The sequence below is a fragment of the Triticum dicoccoides genome, chromosome 4A, assembly GCF_002162155.2.
Source record: "Triticum dicoccoides isolate Atlit2015 ecotype Zavitan chromosome 4A, WEW_v2.0, whole genome shotgun sequence".
Lineage (NCBI taxonomy): Eukaryota > Viridiplantae > Streptophyta > Magnoliopsida > Poales > Poaceae > Triticum > Triticum dicoccoides.
In genome coordinates, this window is record NC_041386.1 from 358,868,553 (window position 1) to 358,890,437 (window position 21,885).

A 21,885-nucleotide genomic window follows, 5' to 3' on the forward strand; every position below is an offset into this window, starting at 1 on the left:
GTATGTTTGTATGTGTATGCAGGCTTCGCTGCTGACCTCTGCCGCACTGACTGCGGAGGTCGCCGCACTGAAGCAGGACCTCGAGGGGTCCGAGAAAGAGCTCGGCCTTGCCAAGAGGCAGCTCGAGGAGAACAAAGGTAAGTAATACCTTGTCTATATATAAAATAAAATGTGGTTGTGAAATGACAGGATGATCATGAATGTGCCAGGGGCCACGACCGAAGTGGCGACCCTGAAGCAAGCGATGTCCGAGGCCGAAGACAAAGCGGCCAAGGAGCGCACCGAGCGGGAAAGGCAAGAGGCATGTGTGGGCGAGGTGCAGCAAGAGCTCCAGGCTCTCGTGAAGAAGCATGAGGCTTTGGAGCTTGAGTCAAAAAACGCGAGAGTCGGAGCTTGCCGCGGCCCTCGAGAGCACAAAGCATGCCAAGGCCGAAGCCCAAAAGGCCCTCCAGGAAATTGAGGCGATGAGGAAGATAGCGACTGGTAAGGCATTCAATATGCAAAGCAAGCATGAAAAAGTGAATTACTTGTTACTTACCCGAGTCCGGAGCTCTCCAGGAGCATTCGCGGATTTGCCCCGCAGCGGGTCGGATGCCACGAAGTATTACCAGGCCGAGGAGGGAAGCTCGACGGAGAAGTTGTTCTGGTCTCAGTATACTGGGACCGAACACCCGATGCCTATGAGCGACCAGCTGAAGCAACTGGTCGAGCTGCACAAGGCGGCCGAACAGGCCATGAAGGGCTTTATAGTCCGGATGTGTCCTGGTGACTCCCTTCCCAACAGCTACTTCGGCCTGGTGAGGTGGCTTGTGGATGTCTGCCCACGGCTGGAAGTCATCAAGCGACCCGTCTGTATCGAAGGTGCCCGTCGGGCTTTTGCCCATGCAAAGGTGCACTGGGCCAAGATGGACGCCGAGATGGTGGTGAAGGAGGGGCCGCCGCAGGGCAAGGAGCATCGCCACCCCGAGATGTATTATGAGGGTGTCCTAAAGGGTGCCCGTCTTGTAGCGGACGAGTGTGCGAAAGATGTAATATTTGAATGAACTTGCTCGTGTGATCCTGTATTATGAAAACTTGTTCATATGCGCTATGCAACGCTTGTTTGAATTTAAAATATTACCCGCTATTCGGATGTTTATCAAATTTGAGAGATGGCTAGTCGTCGGCTTCTGCCCCCATGCCACGAGTGTTGGGGTGTTCGGGATACACCTGAGCACTCTTTTTCCCATTTTTAGGTTCTTCGAGGGAGGTGCTCAGCACGACGAATAAGGCAATCAGACTATGATGCTTTATCACTCTCACTTAGCCATAGAATTCTATAATTTTAAATTTTGGCGAAGCCCCTAGTATTCGGAAGGCCGAATTCGGGGTGCTATACACGCCTTAAGCCGGACAAAGCCGACTCCTCGCTCTAAGCGGCATAAGTCTTTAGGGACTCGAAACCTCTTGAACAGCGACCAGCTCTTGCCTTATCTTGACAGTCAGTTTTAGCTTTCTCTACTGAGGTGCTTAGCCCAGCTGAACCGGGGCACAATCGCAGTAGTTCTCCTAGTGCTACCTTAGCCGATATAGCGGAACGTAAGGTACCAAAACATGGGAGCCGGGCAAACCCAACTATTGACCCAAGACATGATCCGGAGTTGATGCATATAATTCTATAAGTTCGGGGTGTCGCACTGTCGAAAGTGTTCGGACTTCTCACGCCGTATTATGGGGTATGCTTAAGCCCCTAGCATATTGGCCGTACCAGACTGTGCGGGTGCTGGATGTCATGAATGAACATATCTCTACTCCTAATGGATGACTTGGTGAATAGTCTCCGCGGTTTAATTTTGCTGGTTTTTTCATCATCCTCCCACCTTCGGTTTTTTTCGTCATCCTCCCACCTCCGTTAACTCGCAAGCCTCAAAAACCACCCCACGCATGAACCACTCCCCTCCCTCTCCTCGCGCAAGCATCCTCTCCTCCTACCCTCGCACGCGCTAGGGTTCCTGCGCTGCCGCCACACGGGAGCTTGTCGACCAGCCCAGCGTCCTCCGGATCGCCGCCGCCCCTCACCTGATCGCCGCCGTCACCGCCCCGGATCGCCACCTTCGCTTTCGGAATCGCTGCAAACGTCTCGTCGCCCCGGATCGCCGCTATCACCGGGCCATGGCGGTGGAGGTCGACGACACTCGGAAGCACAGGGTGGCGGCTTTCCTGGACGACCCCTTCCAGGTGATGCAGGCGAAGCGGGGCCGGTGCTCACCGTCCGCCACCGCGGACTCGGTCGCCGACCTCGGCATTAACATGGAGTTCGACCCCGTCGAGGCGGTCCAGTTCGTCTTCCCCGGCGCCGATCCGCAGGTACCCCCGCCGCCGCTCCGTACCTCTTTCTTTCGCTTCTTGTTCTTTCGGTTGATTGGTAGATCATGCGCAGACGTGTAGTAGAGCCCGCCGATTCAGTTCATCACAAGAACCAATCGAACTTGGTTACACCGCAAGAAAGATTGTGCCTTGAATCTTGAAAAAAATTTCTGTTGTCGATTCATATCCCCTTTCTTGAATTTGAATAGACTAAGAGTTCAGAGATTGATGGAATTGGAAATCAAAAGTTCAGAAGAATCATCCACCACGATTTCTCTCTTGCGTGTGCCAAGTGCTTCGTGTATAAACCGTTACAGGGAAGCAGGGTAGGAATCACCCATGAGGATTATTCCTCTGCTGATCAATTATCGTACACGCCTTCGACCCGACATGATCGCCTGCCCTCCCGCCACTTTGAATTCTTCTCACATATGATGGCTAAATTTAGGATTCAGAAGTAAACTGTCTGAACTAAATAACTGAAAACAAATAGCTTGCACATTTGTTATATCCTTGTGCACAGAAGTTCTGCCATGGTTTTCTGAAATCCTGGTATAGCTTTGGTTTATGCCACAACAGTGGACTTGAGAACCCCGATTTGTACCATCTTGCTCTGTACATGTCTAATGGGTAATTTTGGGGAATTTCTAGCTTCCGCGGGGCTATCTCGAAGCGTCGGGAAATGTCTTGGATGCTGCCATCAGAAGCTTCAGGGATTATTTGGCATCGGATTCAGCAACGACCAATGCTGGTGCCTCCTCATCTGGAGGTATGGCTGACATGACTGAAAAATAATCCTGACTGCTTCTCTCTCTTGTTGCCTGATAGTTATAGTAATGTCTAGAGATGTATATTTTTTATAAACAGCACCATTCGTACAATTTGCATCTTGTCTAACTCTTGAACGATTGTTAATCGCAGTGGCATCTGATGTGCCGGTGATGAATACTCCAGCCAACAGGATTGAATGGGCAGAGCTAATTGTCAAGGAGATGTCGTCCGCTTCAGATCTGAATCACGCCAGGAATCGAGTCTTCAGGATACTTGAAATGTTCGACAAATGTGCTGCAAACTACAGTACTCCTGATGAGGCGCATAAATGCGTGAGGTAACTAATGCATCCGCAGTTGCTTCATCCCTCCGTTCAAAAACATTACATATCATAATCGTCTGAGTTCAGACATTCATAGTGCCATAGTCAGAAAATCACAACATGAGACACAAAGCTAATGATATCAAATTTGTGGCGCCATAAAGTATGTGTTATTAGATTAATCATTGATTAGTGCTTGAGCCTAGAAAATTAAAATACACTTTATATTTCTGGAAAGGGGGTAGTTGATATTGCCAAATGGCCGGTTACTTCTGAGATGTGTTTCTGGAAATTTTGATGTGCTCACCTGTCCGGGCGCCGCAACCCCATAGAATGAAGCTTGATGCGTGTGCAGAATCGTTAATTATCTTATATTTGTGCATATGATTATAGCAACTATTTTGGGCTGACCTCTTGCTGTTCTAGCAAAAAATAATTAGTATTTTGTTTTTCTCTACGAAAGATCAGGTAATCTGATATCGAGCTCCTTATTTTAAAGTGATTGAATTTTGGGTTTGTAATGATTGTTCATGACTAATAGAAAATATATATTGTAAAATTCTAGGACTGAATGGATTTTTGGTCTATATTGCAAATATGTATAATGGATTATTGGTGAGCTCGGTATTGGTGGTCTACTCCCTTTCATCCCTGTATTTCTAAGAAAACCAAACTAATATGCATCCATGTATTTTGTTAATTCAAGTTCTTTCATATGGGTTACGTAAAAAGCAAATGTTGCTTCTTTTTATTCAGATGCTTTGAGAACCAAGTCTACCTGGTTCTCTTCCTTTCATACATGTATTTTAATGTGCAGTGTATAGTGTGTAGAATGAGAAAACTTGTGAATCTAGAGCACAAACTCATGATTGATCAAGGGAGTGGCACTGCCGGCTGGGTTAGAGTATAATCAACTGTACTTGGAGTTTTTTGTGTGATACGTGTAGCTTTCAGCTTGCGAGCCTTTCAAATATGCAAGTGTCCGATGCCATAGGCTACTATGGAAGTTGTGAATGCTATGTAGTTTCCGGTACTACTTGCATTCAGAAATGAACTATTTCAGGCTGACCATCTAAGTTTTACATTCCGTATGTATAGCAAGATCAAATTTATTTGTTCTAGGGACATTTCTGAACATGCGTATGGAATAAGATCATGAACACGTATATGGATTATGAATTTAGTATTTTTTCAGAAGTGAATTTACTTTTATCTATTGATAAAAAAAATATTTTTGCTGTCAGATGAAGGGCACGACGGATGGCGCCGGCGGGAAGGTGAGCAGCGGTGGAGATAAGCAAGGAAAGGAGTAGTGTGAGGCGGTTGGCGGTGTTGAAGAGGATGAGAGGGCCGCACACTCGGTGCCATGCTACTGGAGGGCCCGCTGCTGGAGGACGTCCTAGGGATTTTTGGATCAATGACAGTAACATTGGCGACACAGATATCTTCTTCCATCTCTGGATCCTGAATCTACAGTTCTGTAATCATCAAATACACGCAGTAGCGATGGTACAATTGCATGGTTGTGACTGCCGACCAGTACACGAGTGGGGCTGCCGTTCTCCTACCGGTAATCAGCTGCTCCAGTGCCACCGCATATATACTCCGATGAGTATCCTTGATATCTTCCCTCCACATTGCATCTAATGACACACTTCCACATTGCATCTGATGACACACTTCCAACTGGAATATATCAATTACATACCATGGTCATAAGTGTCACACTTCCAACTTAGGACATGTCATGATGATGTGCTTTTTGGTTATCCTAGGACTTACAAAAACATGTCATCTGATCTGTTCCCCTTCGGTACATTAGATGTTATAGGTCATCTGTTGAGCGGTTATAATGACTTCTTCTTTGGGTAAGTCTATGCTAAAATATATGCAGATTTCCTCTCAAAACTATCTACCAGTCATATTGTTAAGGGAGGATCCAATCTATTACTTTGAATTTAAGCTATCACATTTATCATATAGTATTTAATATTGGTAGAAGATTAAATTATTGACATGACTTTAATTGAAAATTTTAGGTGAAATTTGAAACTTCCCTTGAGAGATGCTAAAGTACTATTTATTTGACCGGTTTGGTGTACATTGACCTTTACCGCCTGAATGTTATGAATTATATTCGTGGTGGATGATATGAATGTTGGGGAGGTGATGGAGAAGTATGGCAAGGAACTTGTGAAGGCTGAGGGCATGGAGAAGAAGGGGAGAATCTAAGTGGGAGGCTGACATTAGCGAAGGAGAAGGCTAGATGAGTGTTGGCATTGGCCGACAATGGGTCATTGCAGATGGCATTCACTGAATTACTCAAGGAATTGAAGCTCCCAAAATGATCAAATAAATAAGATAGCAATGAGACATAGAATGTTGTGTTATTAATTATCTTTGTCCTCAAAAAGGATGTCGTGATAGTAGTCGTGCTTTGCCTATAAGTTGCTTCAACAACTATATTCTTGAAATGATGTGCCATAGGTAGGTGGAAAAACTAAGAAATACAAGCATTCCTCTGTGTGTGTGAGAGAGTGCTCTACACGCTGCCTTTATGGATTAAACCGGTGCTCTAATTAAATGATAAATTGAGTGTACTTTTTTTTCTTTGACCATTATATGAAAAAATGAATGAAAATGTGAGTACTATCCAGATTATCCATGAACTGCCCTGACATATGCTATAAAGAGATTCTGTGAAAACAAAGCTGAAGTTGTTGCCCAGGATGAGAAGGAAAGTGGTCTTCCAGCAACACTAAACATGGTCATGTATTACACATACATATGATGATGTATGTAATGCGTCCAATCATTGTTGTTTTTATGTCAAGTTCATTTGTCTTGCATTATTGTTTTGAATCAGAATGATCGAATCCTTTGATCGATGGTTACAGGCCCCCTTTTATATCTCCAGAAGAGACACGACGATTCCTCGAGGAGGCGCCGGTTCCAGGAGATCGAAGGGAGACGTCGGTTGTGGGACAAACCGCAATGACGGTTTTGGGCAAGGGGAGATTTTTCCCCAATTACAGAATTATTTTTAACACCCCCCCTAATCTATGCTTGCCCATGTAGATCATCTTCACGATTGTCCGGGAAGCTCTATCATCTTAAATGATTCTCCTTCAAAAGTTCTTCATAAAATCTTTGATGAGATCCTGAAACATATACTCACAAAGAAAGATAGCATAATGTGATGTCATTAAAATGAGGATATCTCAAGAAGAGACTCCCCCTGACACCTGCAAGTCCTTAAGTCTTCGCATACCAATTCCATGAACACATTTTTGGAATGTAGAATTTGGTAGAGACTTGGTAAATAAATCAGCAAGGTTGTCGCATGATTTGACTTGCAGAATGCTTATTTCCTCGCTTTTCTGAAGATTATGGGGAAAAAACCATTTAGGAGAAATATGGTTGGTGATATTACTCTTGATGTATCCTGTTTGCATCTGCGCAACACAGGCCACATTATCTTCATAGATAATGCTAGGTGATTTTATCGAACCCATTCCACATGACTGTTGTATGTGGTTTATCATTATGCGAAGCCATACACATCCGCATGTTGCTTCAAATAATGAAATTATTTCAGAATGATTGGTAGATGTTGCCACCAGAGTCTGTTTCGAAGACTTCCATGATATAGCAGTGCCACCATGTAGGAAAACAAAGCTGGTCTGAGATCTGGCATTATGGGGATCAGACAAATAGCCGGCATCTGCATATCCAATCACATCAGAGTCCTGATTTTTCTGGAACTGGAAAAATAGGCCAAGATCCTTTGTGCCTTGGAGATATCGAAAGATATTCTTCACTCCAGACTAATGACGTTTGGTGGGAGCTGGGCTATGTCTAGCAAGTAGATTCACTACAAATGCAATATGAGGTCTTGTGCAATTTGCAAGATACATAAGCGCTCCAACAACACTAAGGTATGGAACTTCAGGTCCCAACACCTCTTCTCCATCTTTCTCTACGTCTAGAGATTGAACCACCATGGGAGTTTTAGATGGATAGGGTATGTCCATATTAAATTTCTCCAATATTTTCTGGATATAGGCAGATTGGTGTACCATGATTCCCGAGGGAAGATGCTCAAGTTGAATAGCTAAGCAAAATTTGGTTTTACCCAAATCCTTCATCTCAAATTCCATCTTTAGTTGATTGCGTGCTTCATCAATGTCTGGTGTGCTGCCAATGATGTTGAGATCATCAATATACACAGAAATGATGCAAAATCCTGTAGAGGACTTCTTGATGAAAACACATGGGCAATCAGCACTATTGGAGTAACCTTTCCGAAGAAGGAACTCACTGAGTCGGTTGTACCACATCCGTCCCGACTGCCTTAAGCCATATAGTGACTTATTCAGCTTTACACAATAGATGTTGCGTTTTGCATTTTTATTCGGGACAGAGATTCCATCAGGAACCTTCATATATATGTCCGAATCTAGTGACCCATAAAGATATGCGGTCACGACGTCCATCAACTGCATAGATAGACGATTTTGCACTGCCAAAGATATAAGATATCGGAAAGTGGTTGCACTCATTACTAGAGAATATGTTTCAGTGAAATCAATGCCGGGTTTCTGCATGAAACCTTGTGCTATGAGCCTTGCTTTATATCTCACCACCTCATTGTTCTCATTTCGTTTCCGGAGAAAACCCCATTTGAATCCCACAGGGAAAACACTTGGAGGTGTAGGTACTGCTTCAATGAATACCATTCTTTTGTTAAGCGAGGCAATTTCTGCTTGGATTGCATCCTTCCATTTAGGCTAGTCGGAGCGCTTTTGGCACTCAACGATAGACCTTGGATCATGATCAGTGAGAAGGGTATCTGCAATCTTTCAGCAAAATATATGTCGACAGTCGTAGTCTTATGGTCAAATGATTCTCCAGAATCAACATAGTTGATGGAAATTTCCTGCACCCCTAGTGACTCTTCGTGATTTCCCAATACGATCGAGTCTGGGTGTTCCGATGTCCCAGTCAGTTTGTGCACACTGGAACTGGGTTGTGGAGGTTGCCCTTCCACTGGGTGTATACTACCCGTCAGGTGTTTGTCAACGTTGAGTTGACCTGCATTTACTGACTCTGAGGTTTTTCTCCTCGATTTCCTTTGCTGCTTGCTAGAAACATGCTCCGGGTCAGAGGCCGTACTACTCCCCCTCTTTTTAGGGATAGGGAGTTGAGTGGTTTTTATTGGTACCTCCACTCTTTCTGGCGCGTTTCTGGCCGGGTTTAAGGATTTTGTAACACCTTTCAAATCAGTAAATGAATCTGGCAGATTATTTGCAAGATGTTGCAAATTAATGATCTTCTGAACTTGAAGTTCGGTCTCATGGGTACGTGGATCAGAGGATGAAATGGAATGAGCATTCCAATCAATTTCCGGGCATTCTTTCTGGTACTTGAAATCTCCCCCTAATGCCGGAAAATGTTCCTCATTAAATATGCAATCAGCGTGACGGGTTGTGAACATATCCCCAGTCAGGGGTTCCAGGTACTTAATAATCGACGGCGATTTGTACCCCACATAGATCCCCAACTTCCTGTGTGGGCCCATAGATGTCCGCTGTGGTGGTGAGATTAGGATGTATGCAGCACATCCGAACTTACGCAGATGGGAAATGCTTGGAGGATTTCCACGTACCAATTCCAGAGGGGAAGAACTGTGATATGCAGTTGGCCTCAATTGTATCAAGTCAGCAGCGTGTAAAACAGCGTGACCCCAACAAGAGGTTGGCAAGTTGCAATTCGTCAACAAAGGTCTTGCAATGAGTTTGATCCTCTTAATCAATGCTTCAGCCAAACCATTTTGTGTATGGACATATGGAACAAAGTACTGAACTTCAATCCCCAAAGCCATGCAATAATCATTGAAAGCACGTGAGGAGAATTCTGCAGCATTTTCCATTCGAATTGACTTAATTCGACTATCAGGATAATGGGCTTGCAACTTAATGACTTGCCTCATTATCTTGGCAAATGCATGGTTTCATGTGGATAGAAGACACACATGTGACCATCGTGTAGATGCGTCAATCAGAACCATGAAATACCGGAGAGGTCCAGATAATGCTTGAATGGGACCACAAATGTCTCCTTGAATACGTTCAAGGAACTAAAGTGGTTCAGCTTGTATTTTGAGGTGTGAGGGCCTCAAAATTAGCTTTCCCGTGGCACACAAAATCAGAAGATTGAGGAAATTTTGACTCAAGCAAATTATGACCAATGGAATTGCTAGTAATTTTTCTCATCATCCCTATTCTAGGATGGCCTAGGCGATCATGCCAGGTTTGGAATGCGTTAACATTCTAAAAAATTACTTTGTATGCAACATGTTCCACGGGTATGATGTACGTATAGTACAAACCAGACGACAGAGAAGGAATTTTCTCATGTACCTTTTTGCCATATCCGTCATCTTTAGTAAAGAGTAGATACTCCTCTTTGTTGTCTTCATGGGTTTCAATATGAAAACTATTTTTACGGATATCTCGATAACTGATCAGGGTACGTGCAGAATCGGGATACAGTAAAGCATCCTCAATTGTCACATATGTACCACTTGGGAGGGTGAGTATGGCACGTCCAGTACCAACAATCACAGTATCGCGTCCAGCGATAGTTAGAATATCTCCATTCGTCTTGTCAGAGTTTGGAAATATTTCATCTCCCTCAGTATGGAGTTTGTGGCACAACTGTCCACAAGGCATAATTCCTCTTCCATCGGATTGTCCCCGTAGAAAACTATATAAAACAAAGAATTTTCAATAAGAAAACCTCATAGTAATATATAGGATAAAATCTTTATTATATCAAATGTGCTGATACAATACATATAAAGACAATAACAAACTTATGTTCTTATTACAATCATCACAAATGGACATAATTGAGTAGATCACTAGGAGATTGAGGGACTAGTCGAAGTCGCCAAACACGTTGTTTGCGGTGTACTCAATCAACGTGTTCTCCATTTCAGCAGTAGCCTCAGGCAGATAAGGAATCACGGCGTTGCTCGGTCCAGGAGGAACATCATGCGAACCAACTGCTCCTTTTGCGCTATCCGGATGAAGGTTGAAGTTGGCTTCAAACCTTTTCCCTTGAGGTGCTTTGCATCCCTGAGATTGCTAGTACAACATAACCAGATGCTTGGGCATTGTGCACTTTTCAGTAGAATGTGTGGAGCATCCACACTTGTTGCAAAGCTTAGATTTATCAAACCTGGGCTTTGAAGTGCCTTTTCCCTTGCCTGGGTATCTAGATCTCCTGTTCCCATTGCGCTTTCGCTTATGCTTGAAATTGGATTGTTTACCCCGAGGGGTACCATTAAACTTCTGTCTATTTGCAACATTCAGATAGACTTCAGGTAAAGGTTGTGCACCAACTAGGCGTTGAGAGCCATTCTTAGCGAGTAGCTCATCATGCTTTTCAGCCTGAAGTAACATGTGAATAAGCTCGGAATAGGCAGTGTAGTTACGAGCACGGTATTGCTGTTGGAGCATCCTATCGGATGGGAGCATAGTAGACAAAGTTTTCTCTATCTTCTCCCCCTCAGTAGGTTCCTTCTCACAAAAGCACAGTTTGGAACATATCTTATGAACAACATGATTGTACTCACCGATGGACTTGAAATCCTGAAGACGAAGATGAGTCCAATCATGGAGTGATTCGGGCAGGACTACTGCCTTCTGCTGTTCATACCTCGTTTTGAGGGCCAGAAACAGAGTACTAGGAGATTCCTCCTGTAAATACTCATACTTGAGATCTGGATTAATATGGTGCCTTATGATGAATAATGCAGCATAGTTCTGCTGTTCTGTCAGCGGCGTGGCCCCATCCGGGAGAGGAGTCTCCGGGGTTTGTATTGCACGCGCTATCCCACGGGAAGCAAGACTGATCTTGATGTCCATAGCCCATGTAGGGTAATTGTGGCCATTGAGGGCAAGCTCCTCAAATTCTTTGGCAGTCATCTTTGCCTACATGGGAAAACCAGAGATAATTAATTTACGGGTGGTAAAAAAAACCATCATGGTTGTGTAATAAGAATGCAAAAATTTGATACTCAAGTGTAAACTTGAAAAATTCTCAACCTCAATTGTGTGAACATAACACTTTGAAGATCACTTGGATCTCACAGTAATAGGCTACTTCGCCATTACCTTGTGTATGCTACAATTCAGATATAAGGAATACACGTTGGAGGTAATCGTTTGTCGAGAATGACAAAGCGTAGACCTCACAGTAAGAGAGGATAGTCTGCAAATGAGCAGTAGATCACAACTCATTACCTTGTGATTCCAAATAAGATGAGGGAGAAACATTCAAAAATCTGCAAGTTTGATATGCAAGAGAAGATCTGAATCGCAAAGACATGTTCGATAAAAATAAGATGTGGTAAACACATGGAACATGTCATTCTTCCCAGATGAAATCTGGTACTTTATTTATATTATCAATCCATTACATAATATAAACAAACCTACTAATAATTACACAAGTCCTAACATAGAATGAATCTAGAACATGACTAAAATGTAAGTAGTAGTCAATCTATGTACTAAACAGTACTAACACAAATACAATAATTAGTACTAGACTAATAAAAATAGAGAAAGAAAAAAAACTTGAAGAGAGTATGCCGATTGCCTGGGCCTGCCACCGCCGACCGAGACCAGCCCGCAGCCACCCACGCATAAGAGAGGAGGCGAGAGGTGGGGCGGTTACGGATAAGGAATCGCCCGACCCGCACCACGCTCGATCCCCCACCACCCCATGCGCTCGCAAGTAGCAGGGAGCCCAGTCGCCAGCGATTGGGGCGAGCGCCGGCACCTCCCCTCGCATCTTCAGGTGTCAGCGACACGACACCGACGAGGCCTCTTCATCTGAAGAGGAGACGACGATGGTGGAGGCCTGGGGCAGTGGAGTAGCGGTGAAACCGTGGTCCGCCGGAGCCCATGAGCCTGGGTGACGGCCGGGGCGGCGGTCGAGGGCTGCGACGGCGTGCCTGAAGAGGCGGCCGAAGCACCGCTCCGCGCGGCTGCTTGAGCCCGCGGCTGTCTCCTGTTGAGGCGTGCCGGCGGCGGCGGCGCCCTCCATGCCAACTCCAAGGCGGACGACACCAGAGGCGCCGGATGGAGTGGAGATGAAGGCGAGCGCTTCCTCTGCATTCACCGTTGAGCGCATCGGCACCGGGGCGTAGCCAGGCGGGCGGAGGCTCAGGCCAGCGGCCACGGCATCAGGGGTCGGTGTTGACGGCGGGATCCATGCGGCCGGCGGAGGAGGTGGTGGAGGCGGAGACCCAGTGGGCAGGGCAGGCGCGGTAGCAGCCCCGTGCATCATGGGGGCGCTCGGGCCGGCCACCAGCCAAGGGTCGTACCCCATGGACGCTTGGCCACGGGCGCGGGGAGCACCGCAGTGGGCGCGTCCGGGAGCACGGGGACCGTGTCCAGGGGCGTGGTGAGCACCACGACGGGCGCATCCAGCGGCACGGTGGCTGCCAGGGGCGGCACGTCCAGCGGCGCTCCGGCTGAACCGTCGGATGGCTTGCATCCGTCGACGGAAACGGCGGTGGCCACCAACTCCATGGCGGCGAAGGGCAATGAGGCAGTAGCGGCGACCATCCTCGCGGATCAGATGGAGGAAGAAGGAGACGAGGCCTGTCATCTCACCAGCGGCGAGTGATTCCTCTCTTATCCTTTCTCTGTTGCCTTTTGCTCTCGCTGGTTGTTCTACGTGCTGATAACGTGTTTTGAATCAGAATGATTGAATCCTTTGATCGATGGATACAGGCCCCCTTTTATATCTCCCGAAGAGACACGACGATTCCTCGAGGAGGCGTCGGTTCCAGGAGATCGAAGGGAGACGTTGGTTGTGGGACAAACCGCAACGACGGTTTTGGGCAAGGGGAGATTTTCCCCCAATTACAGAATTATTTTTAACAATTATGATAGTCCATGTAAAAATACTTGGATGAGTTGCCAACCCAGTAAGAAGTTTGCTTTAATTTTGTTGCTCCTGCTTGCTTTGTTCATGCATTTCATGGGGATGACTCGTGTACTCATTTTGTTTCTTACTGAAATGGAAAAGAAAACAACAAAGATTAGTATTTGTTTGCTTTAAGTCGTCAAATACTTTTTCATTGTGATTTGTAATTCATTTTTTATGAAATGCATGTTGAGCTAGCATTACCTTTATTGCCTAGAAAATTTGCTATAGGCCGTAGCGAATAACATCTGAAGGCAGTTGTCACCCTTTTCCCTTGCTGCTGGCGTTTTTGCTTGGTTTTATGGTTCTTAGAATGTCGTTGTGCTACTCCCTCCGTCCGATAATATAGGATGTCTTTGCAAGCTAACATAGCTTGCAAAAACATCTTATATTGTGGGACAGAGGGGGTATGTTTTAGGCTAAGAAGAAGCGGCGCTGGCACTGAAGAACATCATTTTATCTTTAGAGATCTCAAAAATTTTGGAGAGTCTGATGTGTTACAAATTAATATTGTATATAAGGAGAATAGTAGGAGAAGATCAACAGTTGTGTATGTGTAAGTTTTACTGGGGTATTTTTTTGCAAGATCCTAACCATTTATCCATTTGCTCCCTAGATTCGTTTACTGATTGTAAATTGCTTAATTTCCTTGCACATAAAAATAAAATATGTTTGGATTTGTGAAACAACCATATTTTTGTGTACAATGGTGAAAGAGCTACATTATTATATTGCTCTGTGGTTCAATTTCCTCTATTCCATTTGTGAAAGGAAACGTGAACACTACACTAAAACTCTTTAGGCTTGCCAAAATATAAGGATGATCTTGTTGTCATGAGCAAAACTGGATGTACCCGGTAAGGATGGAGGCAAGATTACATCTCCGACAAGGCCTTGGAACAGTCACCGTCCCGGTTAAAGAGCACTGGCAATTTGGAGAGGGCCCCACCGCCTTTTGCGTGGGAAGGAGCAGACCTCAGCCGCGGTCAATAATTGTGGCCGTTTACAGAGCGGGGTGAGTATGATTGGCAAAATTGACTTAACTCAGCTATTTTTTGGTACTGCTCAAGAAGGTCGTTGATCTTCTTAGCTGACAATACCAATTAGACTAATTTATTGTATTTTTATGAACATGGAGTTTGTTAATCACATATGTGTTTTTATGGAAGATTAAGAAGTGTATAATATATATGCAATGTTTTTTTCCTGGACAATCTAAACTGCATGCATCACTAAAAACAAACATGCAGAAACATTGAAATCAAGATTAAGTCCCAATTGCCCACCCGCACACGACGGCAACGGCGGCCAGGTCGGGGTTGTGCCAGCTACGGCAGCTAGCATCCCCACAGCTAGGCTAGACAACAAGCGGCTGTGGCGGCATCCATCATGCTCGCCCGCCTACCCGCAGGCGAGCACGCTCGCTCGCCGACGGCCAACACAAGGCTGCGGTGACCCGTCGACGTGCCCACGGTTGCATGCGGCTTTGGACAGTAGGTACATGTGGTGGTCGCGCGAGGTCGTCAGGCGCCTCCCCCACCATCGTCCACGCTGTCAGCAGCCTCCTCTGCTCACCTCATCATCGTCGCGAGCCACCTCCTCCCCTGTGTTGGCATCGTTCCATGCTCCATGTGAGAGAGGCGAGAAAGAAAGATTGGGTGGTTGCAGGTGGGACCGAGCGGGTACCCGGGCGTGACCGTAGCCCATCCTGCCCCTAGATTTGAGATGGGTCTAAGGTATATCGGTCAGTCCGGACATTTAGGGATAAAGTGAGGGTCCGGTTGGGTCACTCATTTTTGACCGGGCACTGACCGGGGCGGACGTTTCAGACGTTTACGGAGAAAGTAGGTGGGGCGGCAGTAGATGATGTGAGTTATTAAGAAGCTAAGAATTTGATAGATCAGTCTATGGCCCTATTGTTGAGGAGGTAAAGGAAACCATGCGATCAACCGAGGAGTTCTGTGAGACGCTCGGCTAATGGAGCTGCTCATTGGCTAGCGAAGGAGGCTTGTGCGAATAGTTTTCTTTTATTCGACTCAAAACATGTTGAGATGAATGAATACAACACAACCCACTTCACCTAAGAAAAACTTTAGGTAGAATGGGTTTTTTATTCATTCATCTATCTGAGACCAAAACGTCACAAATACAATCCAGATAAAATTACTCTGTTTGACAGTAGATGTGTGTTAGCTGATTATTAAAAAATATGTTAGCTGAGATGACATTGTTCTTAGTTATTTAGCTCCGTGAGTAGAATCTTAAATTTTATCAAAAGCCCGTGGCAATGCACGGGCGTTCTACTAGTATATATATAGAAAAATAAGAATAGAGAATGCGATAATAGTCTGGTGCTATGCATTGTTTATTCAAAAAGGTGTGTTAAAGCAGAATGATACAAGTACTGTGATAAGCAGAAAGTAGGACTGTTGGTGTCAAAACCGGCGGATCTCGGGTAGGGGGTCCCGAGCTGTGCGTCTAGGCCGGATGGTAACAGGAGGCAAGGGACACGAAGTTTTACCCAGGTTCGGGTCCTCTTGATGGAGGTAAAACCCTACGTCCTGCTTGATTAATATTGATGATATGGGTAGTACAAGAGTAGATCTACCACGAGATCAGAGAGGCTAAACCCTAGAAGCTAGCCTATGGTATGATTGTTGTTCTATATGTTGTCCTACGGACTAAAACCCTCCGGTTTATATAGACACTGGAGAGGGTTAGGGTTACACAAAGTCGGTTACAATGGTAGGAGAGCTACATATCCGTATCGCCAAGCTTGCCTTCCATGCCAAGGAAAGTCCCTTCCGGACATGGGACGAAGTCTTCAATCTTGTATCTTCATAGTCCAGGAGTCCGGCTGAAGGTATAGTCTGGCCATCCGGACACCCCCTAATCCAGGACTCCCTCAGTAGCCCCTGAACCAGGCTTCAATTACGACGAGTCCGGCGCGCAGATTGTCTTCGGCATTGCAAGGCGGGTTCCTCCTCCAATTACTTCATAGAAGATTATGAACACAAAGATAGTGTCCGGCTCTGCAAAATAAGTTTCCACATATTGCCATAGAGAGAATAATATTTACACAAATCTAATCTGCTGACGTATTCTGTAGTGTGACGCACCACGGCCAAGCCTTTATTTGAATCGTTTATTATCCCACCTCAGCGTGTCATGCGAGGCGGTTTCCTTGGCACGTCTCGTCGAAGCAGAGATCATGTCCCCTTATTTCGGGATTCTCATCAATACGGGCGTGGGTAACCCAACCGCGCCATTGATTATGGCGCTTGGGGATAAGCGAGTTTTACCAGGCTGGTGGGGACACGTAGTTGCGTCCACCCTTATAAGGGGATAAGGATCCACCTTTTCACCTACGCCTTCTTCCTCTTTTGCCTATCCATTTTCGCGCACTCGAGCTCCAGCGCCCAAGTCCGCACTCCCCACCTCAACCTTCTCCAGCCATGTCCGGAGCGGGAGGCAAGTGGATGGTCTCCTCCGTTATGGAGGGACACATCAAAAGACTAAGGAAGGCCGGATACTTGTCTAACAACATTGCGCACCGGCTTCCTGAAGAGGGGCAGCTCATCCCCACCCCTAGGCCCCATGAGAGGGTGGTGTTCCTCCCCCATTTCCTCCGCGGACTGGGCTTCCCTCTCCACCCATTTATCTGGGGGCTCATGTTCTACTATGGCCTGGATTTCCACGATCTGGCCCTGAACTTTGTCCTCAACATCTCGGCGTTTATCGTCGTGTGCGAGGCTTTCCTCCGCATCCGCCCCCATTTCGGCCTATGGATCAAGACTTTCAATGTCAAGCCGAAGGTGGTGCGCGGCAACCAGGCGGAGTGTGGAGGCGCCATGGTGGGCAAGATGCCCAACGTCTTATGGCTCGAGGGCTCCTTTGTGGAGACCCTGAAGGGGTGGCAATCGGGGTGGTTTTACATTACCGAGCCGCGCGACCCTGAATGGGTCGCAGCCCCCGAGTTTCGATCCGGACCCCCTACGCGGCTTACCTCCTGGAAGGAGACGGGCCTATCGTGGGGTAAAAAAGGAGAGTTGACCAGACTCCAAACATGCGTCCAAACCCTGGTGGACAAGAAGCTCAAACTTGTGAACGTAGTCCAGGTTATGCTCATCCGCCGGATCCTCCCGTGTCAACAACGGGCTTTCAACCTGTGGGAGTTCGACCCGGCGCGGCACCGAACTCTGAGCAGGCTCTTCGACACGACGTACGAAGATGCCTGGAAGGTGCTTTTCAAGGGCGCCGAGGCCCCCGCATCTGCTACCGAGGATCGCGGATTCAGTATGCAGCGTCACGCTCATGCGGTAAGCTGTTTTTACCTTTTACAGGGTATCAGTTTTTCATAGTTTGACTCCATGCGGGATCTAAGCTCCCTTACCTTTGACAGGATTGGCAGGAGACGTGATCAACTGTCTGGCTCCTTTGCCCGAAGGCCCAGCGGACGCTCGTTTGGCGAAGCTGCTGGTCCAGGCACCCTATGTGGTGCCGGAGAAGAAGGCCACGGGCCCAGTACGGAGGTGTCGGATTCATCATCCGACGACTCCAAGACGCACTCCTCCCATGAAGACGAGGAGGAGGAAGAAGAGACCTCTCCCCCTCCAGTGGGGGAAGGGTAGAAAAGGAAGGCCGCCCCAACTGGGGAGGCCGAAGGGTCCAAGAAGGGGAAAACCCTTCCTCCGGACTACTCCGTCGACAATGGCGAAGAGGAGTGGCCGCTCAGGGCCAAGCCCCTGGCGAAATCGTAAGTATCCGGATACCAGATTAATTCATAGTATTCCTTTATTGCACAGCTTTCCCTTATGTCGAATATGATTATGCAGCCCACCCAAAGACCGGCTCGACGCGTCGTCGAGCGGTTCACTGGACTCGCCGGACTCCAGGAGTAAAGGGGATAAAAAAACGCCCAGGGCTCCAAGTCCGGCTCTAGGCCGGACACCGCTCCGGAACCTTCAAAGGTTCCAGAGTTCGGCGGGCGACCTCCTTCCAAGAGGAGCAAGCCCTCCGTGCCGGTGACCCCCGTCCAACCGGAGGCACCGGACAGTCTGTTGGAGGCGCTCAAAGGCGCCTCCATCGACGAGGAGCACGTCACCATTATGAGTGCGGTGGTCCAGAAGGTTCAGTCCGCCAAGAGCGGACTGACTGAAGCTTGTACTAGCCTTTTAACAGGCTTTGAGGTAAGTAAAGAATGTGTAAATAATATTACCGCATAGACATTAGCCCCTGATGCTTTGTTTGGCGTTCGGGAAGAAAAGCCGAATAGAGGATCAAATAAAATTTGCAGGAGTCTAACAAAAAGGAGTCAATATGCGTATGCAGGCTTCTCTGCTGGCGTCCGCCGCACTGACTGCGGAAGTGGACACGCTAAAGCAGAACCTCGAGCAGTCCGAGCAAGAGCTCGGGCGTGCCAAGAAGCAGCTCGAGGACAAGGAAGGTAAGAAATACCTTGTTTAAATATATATAAAAAAGGTCCAATTGCAAAAAATGACAGGATTATCGTGGCTATTGTAGGGGCCACGTCTGAGGTGGCGACCCTTAAGAAAGCGCTGCTCGAGGTTGAGAAGGGGGCGGCCACGGAGCGCACCAAGCGGGAGAAGTATGAGGCCGAGGTTGGCAAGGTGCGGCAGGAGCTCCAGACTCTCATGGAAAAACATGAGAGTTTGGAGCTTGACTCAAAGACGCGAGCGTCGGAGCTCGCGGTGGCTATTGAAAATGCCAAGTCTGCCAAGGCCGAAACCCAGAAGACCCTCTAGGAGTTGGATGAGGTGAAAAAGATAGCGGCGGGTAAGGCATTCTTTATGCAAAGCAAACACGTAAACGTAAGTTACTTGTTACTTACCTGAATCCGGAGCTCTCCAAGAGCATTCACAGATCTTCCCCGTAGCGTGTCCGATGCCGCCGCATTCTATCGAGCCGAGGAAGGCAGCTCGACAGATAAGGTGTTCTGGTCTCAGTATGCTGAGGCCGGACACCCCGTGCCCCTGAGCGACCAGCTGAAGCAACTGGTCGAGCTCCACAAGGCGGTCGAACATGCCATGAAGGGCCTCATAGTTCGGCTGTGGCCTGGAGAGGCTCTGCCTGGGAGCTATTTCGGGCTGGTGCGGCGGCTGATGGGGGCCTGTCCAAGGCTCGAAGTCATCAAGCGCTCTGTCTGCATTGAAGGCGCCCGTAGGGCCCTTGCCCGTGCTAAGGTGCACTGGGGCAAGCTGGATGCTGAGAAGCTTGTGAAGGATGGGCCGCCGCCGGGGAAGGAGCATCGCAAGCCCGAGAATTATTATAAGGATGTTCTGAAGGGTGCCTGCCTTATGGCGGATGAATGTTCCAGGGATGTAATTTTTGAGTAAAACTCGCTCGTTTTGTCCTGTGCACTGAAAACTTGTTCATATGCGCTAAGCAATGCTGTAGGAATTTAAAATATTACCTTCTGTGCGGCTATTTATCAATTCTGAGAGATGGCGAGTCGTCGGCTTCTGCCCCCGTGCCGCTAGTGCTGGGGTGTTCGGGGATAAACCTGAGCGCTCTTTTTCCCATGTTTGGGTCCTTCGAGGGAGGCGCTCATCCCAACAAACAAGGCAATCGGACTATAATGCGTGAACACTCTCACTTAGCCATAGAATTCTATAATTTTATATTTCGGCGAAGCCCCTGGTATTCGGAAGACCGATTTTGGGGCGCTATCCACGCCTTGGCCAGACAGAGCCGACTCCTCGCTCTAAGCGGCATAAGTCTTTAGGGACTCGAAAAACCTCTCGAACAGCAACCAGCTCTCGCTTCATCATGACAGTCAGTTTTAGCTTTCTCTACTAAGGTGCTCGGCCCAGCTCAACTGGGGCACAATCGCAGTAGTTCTCCTAGTGCTACCTTAGCCGATATAGTGGAACGTAAGGCACCAAAACATAGGAGCCGGGCAAACCCAACTATTGACCCAAGACATGATTCGGAGCCGATGCATATAATGCTATAAGTTCGGGGTGCCGCACTTGTTAAAGTGTTCGGACTACCCACACCATATTGAGGGGTACTAAAGCCCCTGTCGTATTTTGGCCGTACCAAAGTGTACGGGTGCAACATGTCATTAAGGAACATATATTTGTAAAAAAAAGAAGAGTAATGCAAAAATAGACAAAGGCTATGCATTGTTTATTAAAAAGGGCTGCGATCAAAGCAGAATGATACAAATAATGCGAGGGGCAAAAGGTTAGACTATTTAACATGTTTGTTCCAGGGGCAAGCTGCGGAATGGTAAGCGAAACAGGTATACTGCTCGTGATAGAGACCACCTGGGAGTTCCGTAATGAGGCATGACTTGTCTGCTTCCCTGGTTCTTGCATCGTTTGTGCGGCAATTGAATTGCCGAACAGGCCTTCCGAAGAGTGGAGTCCTGAAAGTAAGAGAAAATTAAAAAATCGGGAGCCCCTGGTGTGGTTTAAGCCATGTTTCGGGCGTGCCGTGATGGTGCCCCTCCCCCTGCACCCATGGTATTTCTAGAGCATAGTTATGTACGCGAAGTACTGGTGTCGCATTTTTGCGAGGGCTGGGGTTGGGGCCGCATTGCTACGCCTGCTCGGAACATGCCAGGCGGCCTTGTTGTAGGTTACTCCGGGCGCGCTTGACGGTGTCCGGACGTTTAATGGCCGGACTAGAGAACTGCCTGGAGAGGCTGCTTTGTACTTCCGCAGCAAGGGCCGCCGTGTGCTCCTCCGTTCGGAGAGAGCCTTCGGTGTTTCCATTGACCGTAATTACTCCTCGAGGGCCTGGCATCTTGATCTTAAGGTATGCGTAGTGCAGTACCGCATTGAACTTGGCGAATGCGGTTCGCCCGAGCAGTGCATGATAGCCACCACGGAATGGGACTATGTCGAAGATTAACTTCTCGCTTCGGAAATTATCCGGAGATCCGAAGACCACTTCAAGTGTGACTGAGCCTGTACGGTTGGCCTCTACACCTGGTATTACGCCTTTAAAGGTCGTTTTGGTGGGCTTAATCCTCAAGGGATCTATGCCCATTTTCCGCACTGTATCCTGGTAAAGCAGGTTCAGGCTGCTGTGCCGTCCATAAGGACTCTAGTGAGATGAAATCCATCAATGATTGGGTCTAGAACCAATGCGGCGAATCCACCATGACGGGTGCTAGTGGGATGGTCCCTTCGATCAAAGGTGATCGGGCAGGAGGACCATGGGTTGAACTTTGGGGCGACTGGCTCTACCGCATATACGTCCCTTAACGCGTGCTTCCGCTCCCTCTTGGGGATGTGGGTTGCGTATATCATGTTCACTATCCGCACTTGTGGGGGAAAACCCTTCTGTCCACTGTTGTTCGGCGGCTGGGGCTCTTCGTCGTCATCGCTATGCAGCCCCTTGTCTGTATTTTCGGCATTTAACTTGCCTGCCTGCTTGAACACCCAACAATCCCTGTTGGTGTGATT

At 47.4% G+C, this 21,885-nt stretch overlaps 1 protein-coding gene across 2 annotated transcripts; it reads left to right on the forward strand.

Moving 5' to 3' along the window:
• The first annotated feature begins 1,916 nt into the window (after positions 1-1,916).
• LOC119285918 lies at positions 1,917-5,913 on the forward strand. 2 transcript variants are annotated; one of them, XR_005139988.1, is made up of 5 exons: positions 1,917-2,346; positions 2,998-3,115; positions 3,268-3,454; positions 4,684-5,009; positions 5,479-5,913. XR_005139988.1 is itself a non-coding variant. In XM_037565245.1 (4 exons), the coding sequence occupies exons 1-4, from the start codon at positions 2,152-2,154 to the stop codon at positions 4,685-4,687; spliced, it is 504 nt and encodes a 167-aa protein (XP_037421142.1). In that variant the 5' UTR covers positions 1,917-2,151; the 3' UTR covers positions 4,688-5,913. The 2 variants fall into 2 exon arrangements, 1 of the variants encoding a protein (XP_037421142.1); XM_037565245.1 differs by having other exon boundaries at positions 4,684-5,913.
• Positions 5,914-21,885: the final 15,972 nt, after the last annotated feature.

Coding starts and splice junctions, on each gene's coding strand:
- LOC119285918 (XM_037565245.1), top strand. CDS start 2,152: ATGGCGGTGGAGGTCGACGACACTCGGAAGCACAGGGTGGCGGCTTTC. Junction 2,347..2,997: donor TCCCCGGCGCCGATCCGCAG/GTACCCCCGCCG, acceptor GGGAATTTCTAG/CTTCCGCGGGGCTATCTCGA. Junction 3,116..3,267: donor TGGTGCCTCCTCATCTGGAG/GTATGGCTGACA, acceptor TGTTAATCGCAG/TGGCATCTGATGTGCCGGTG.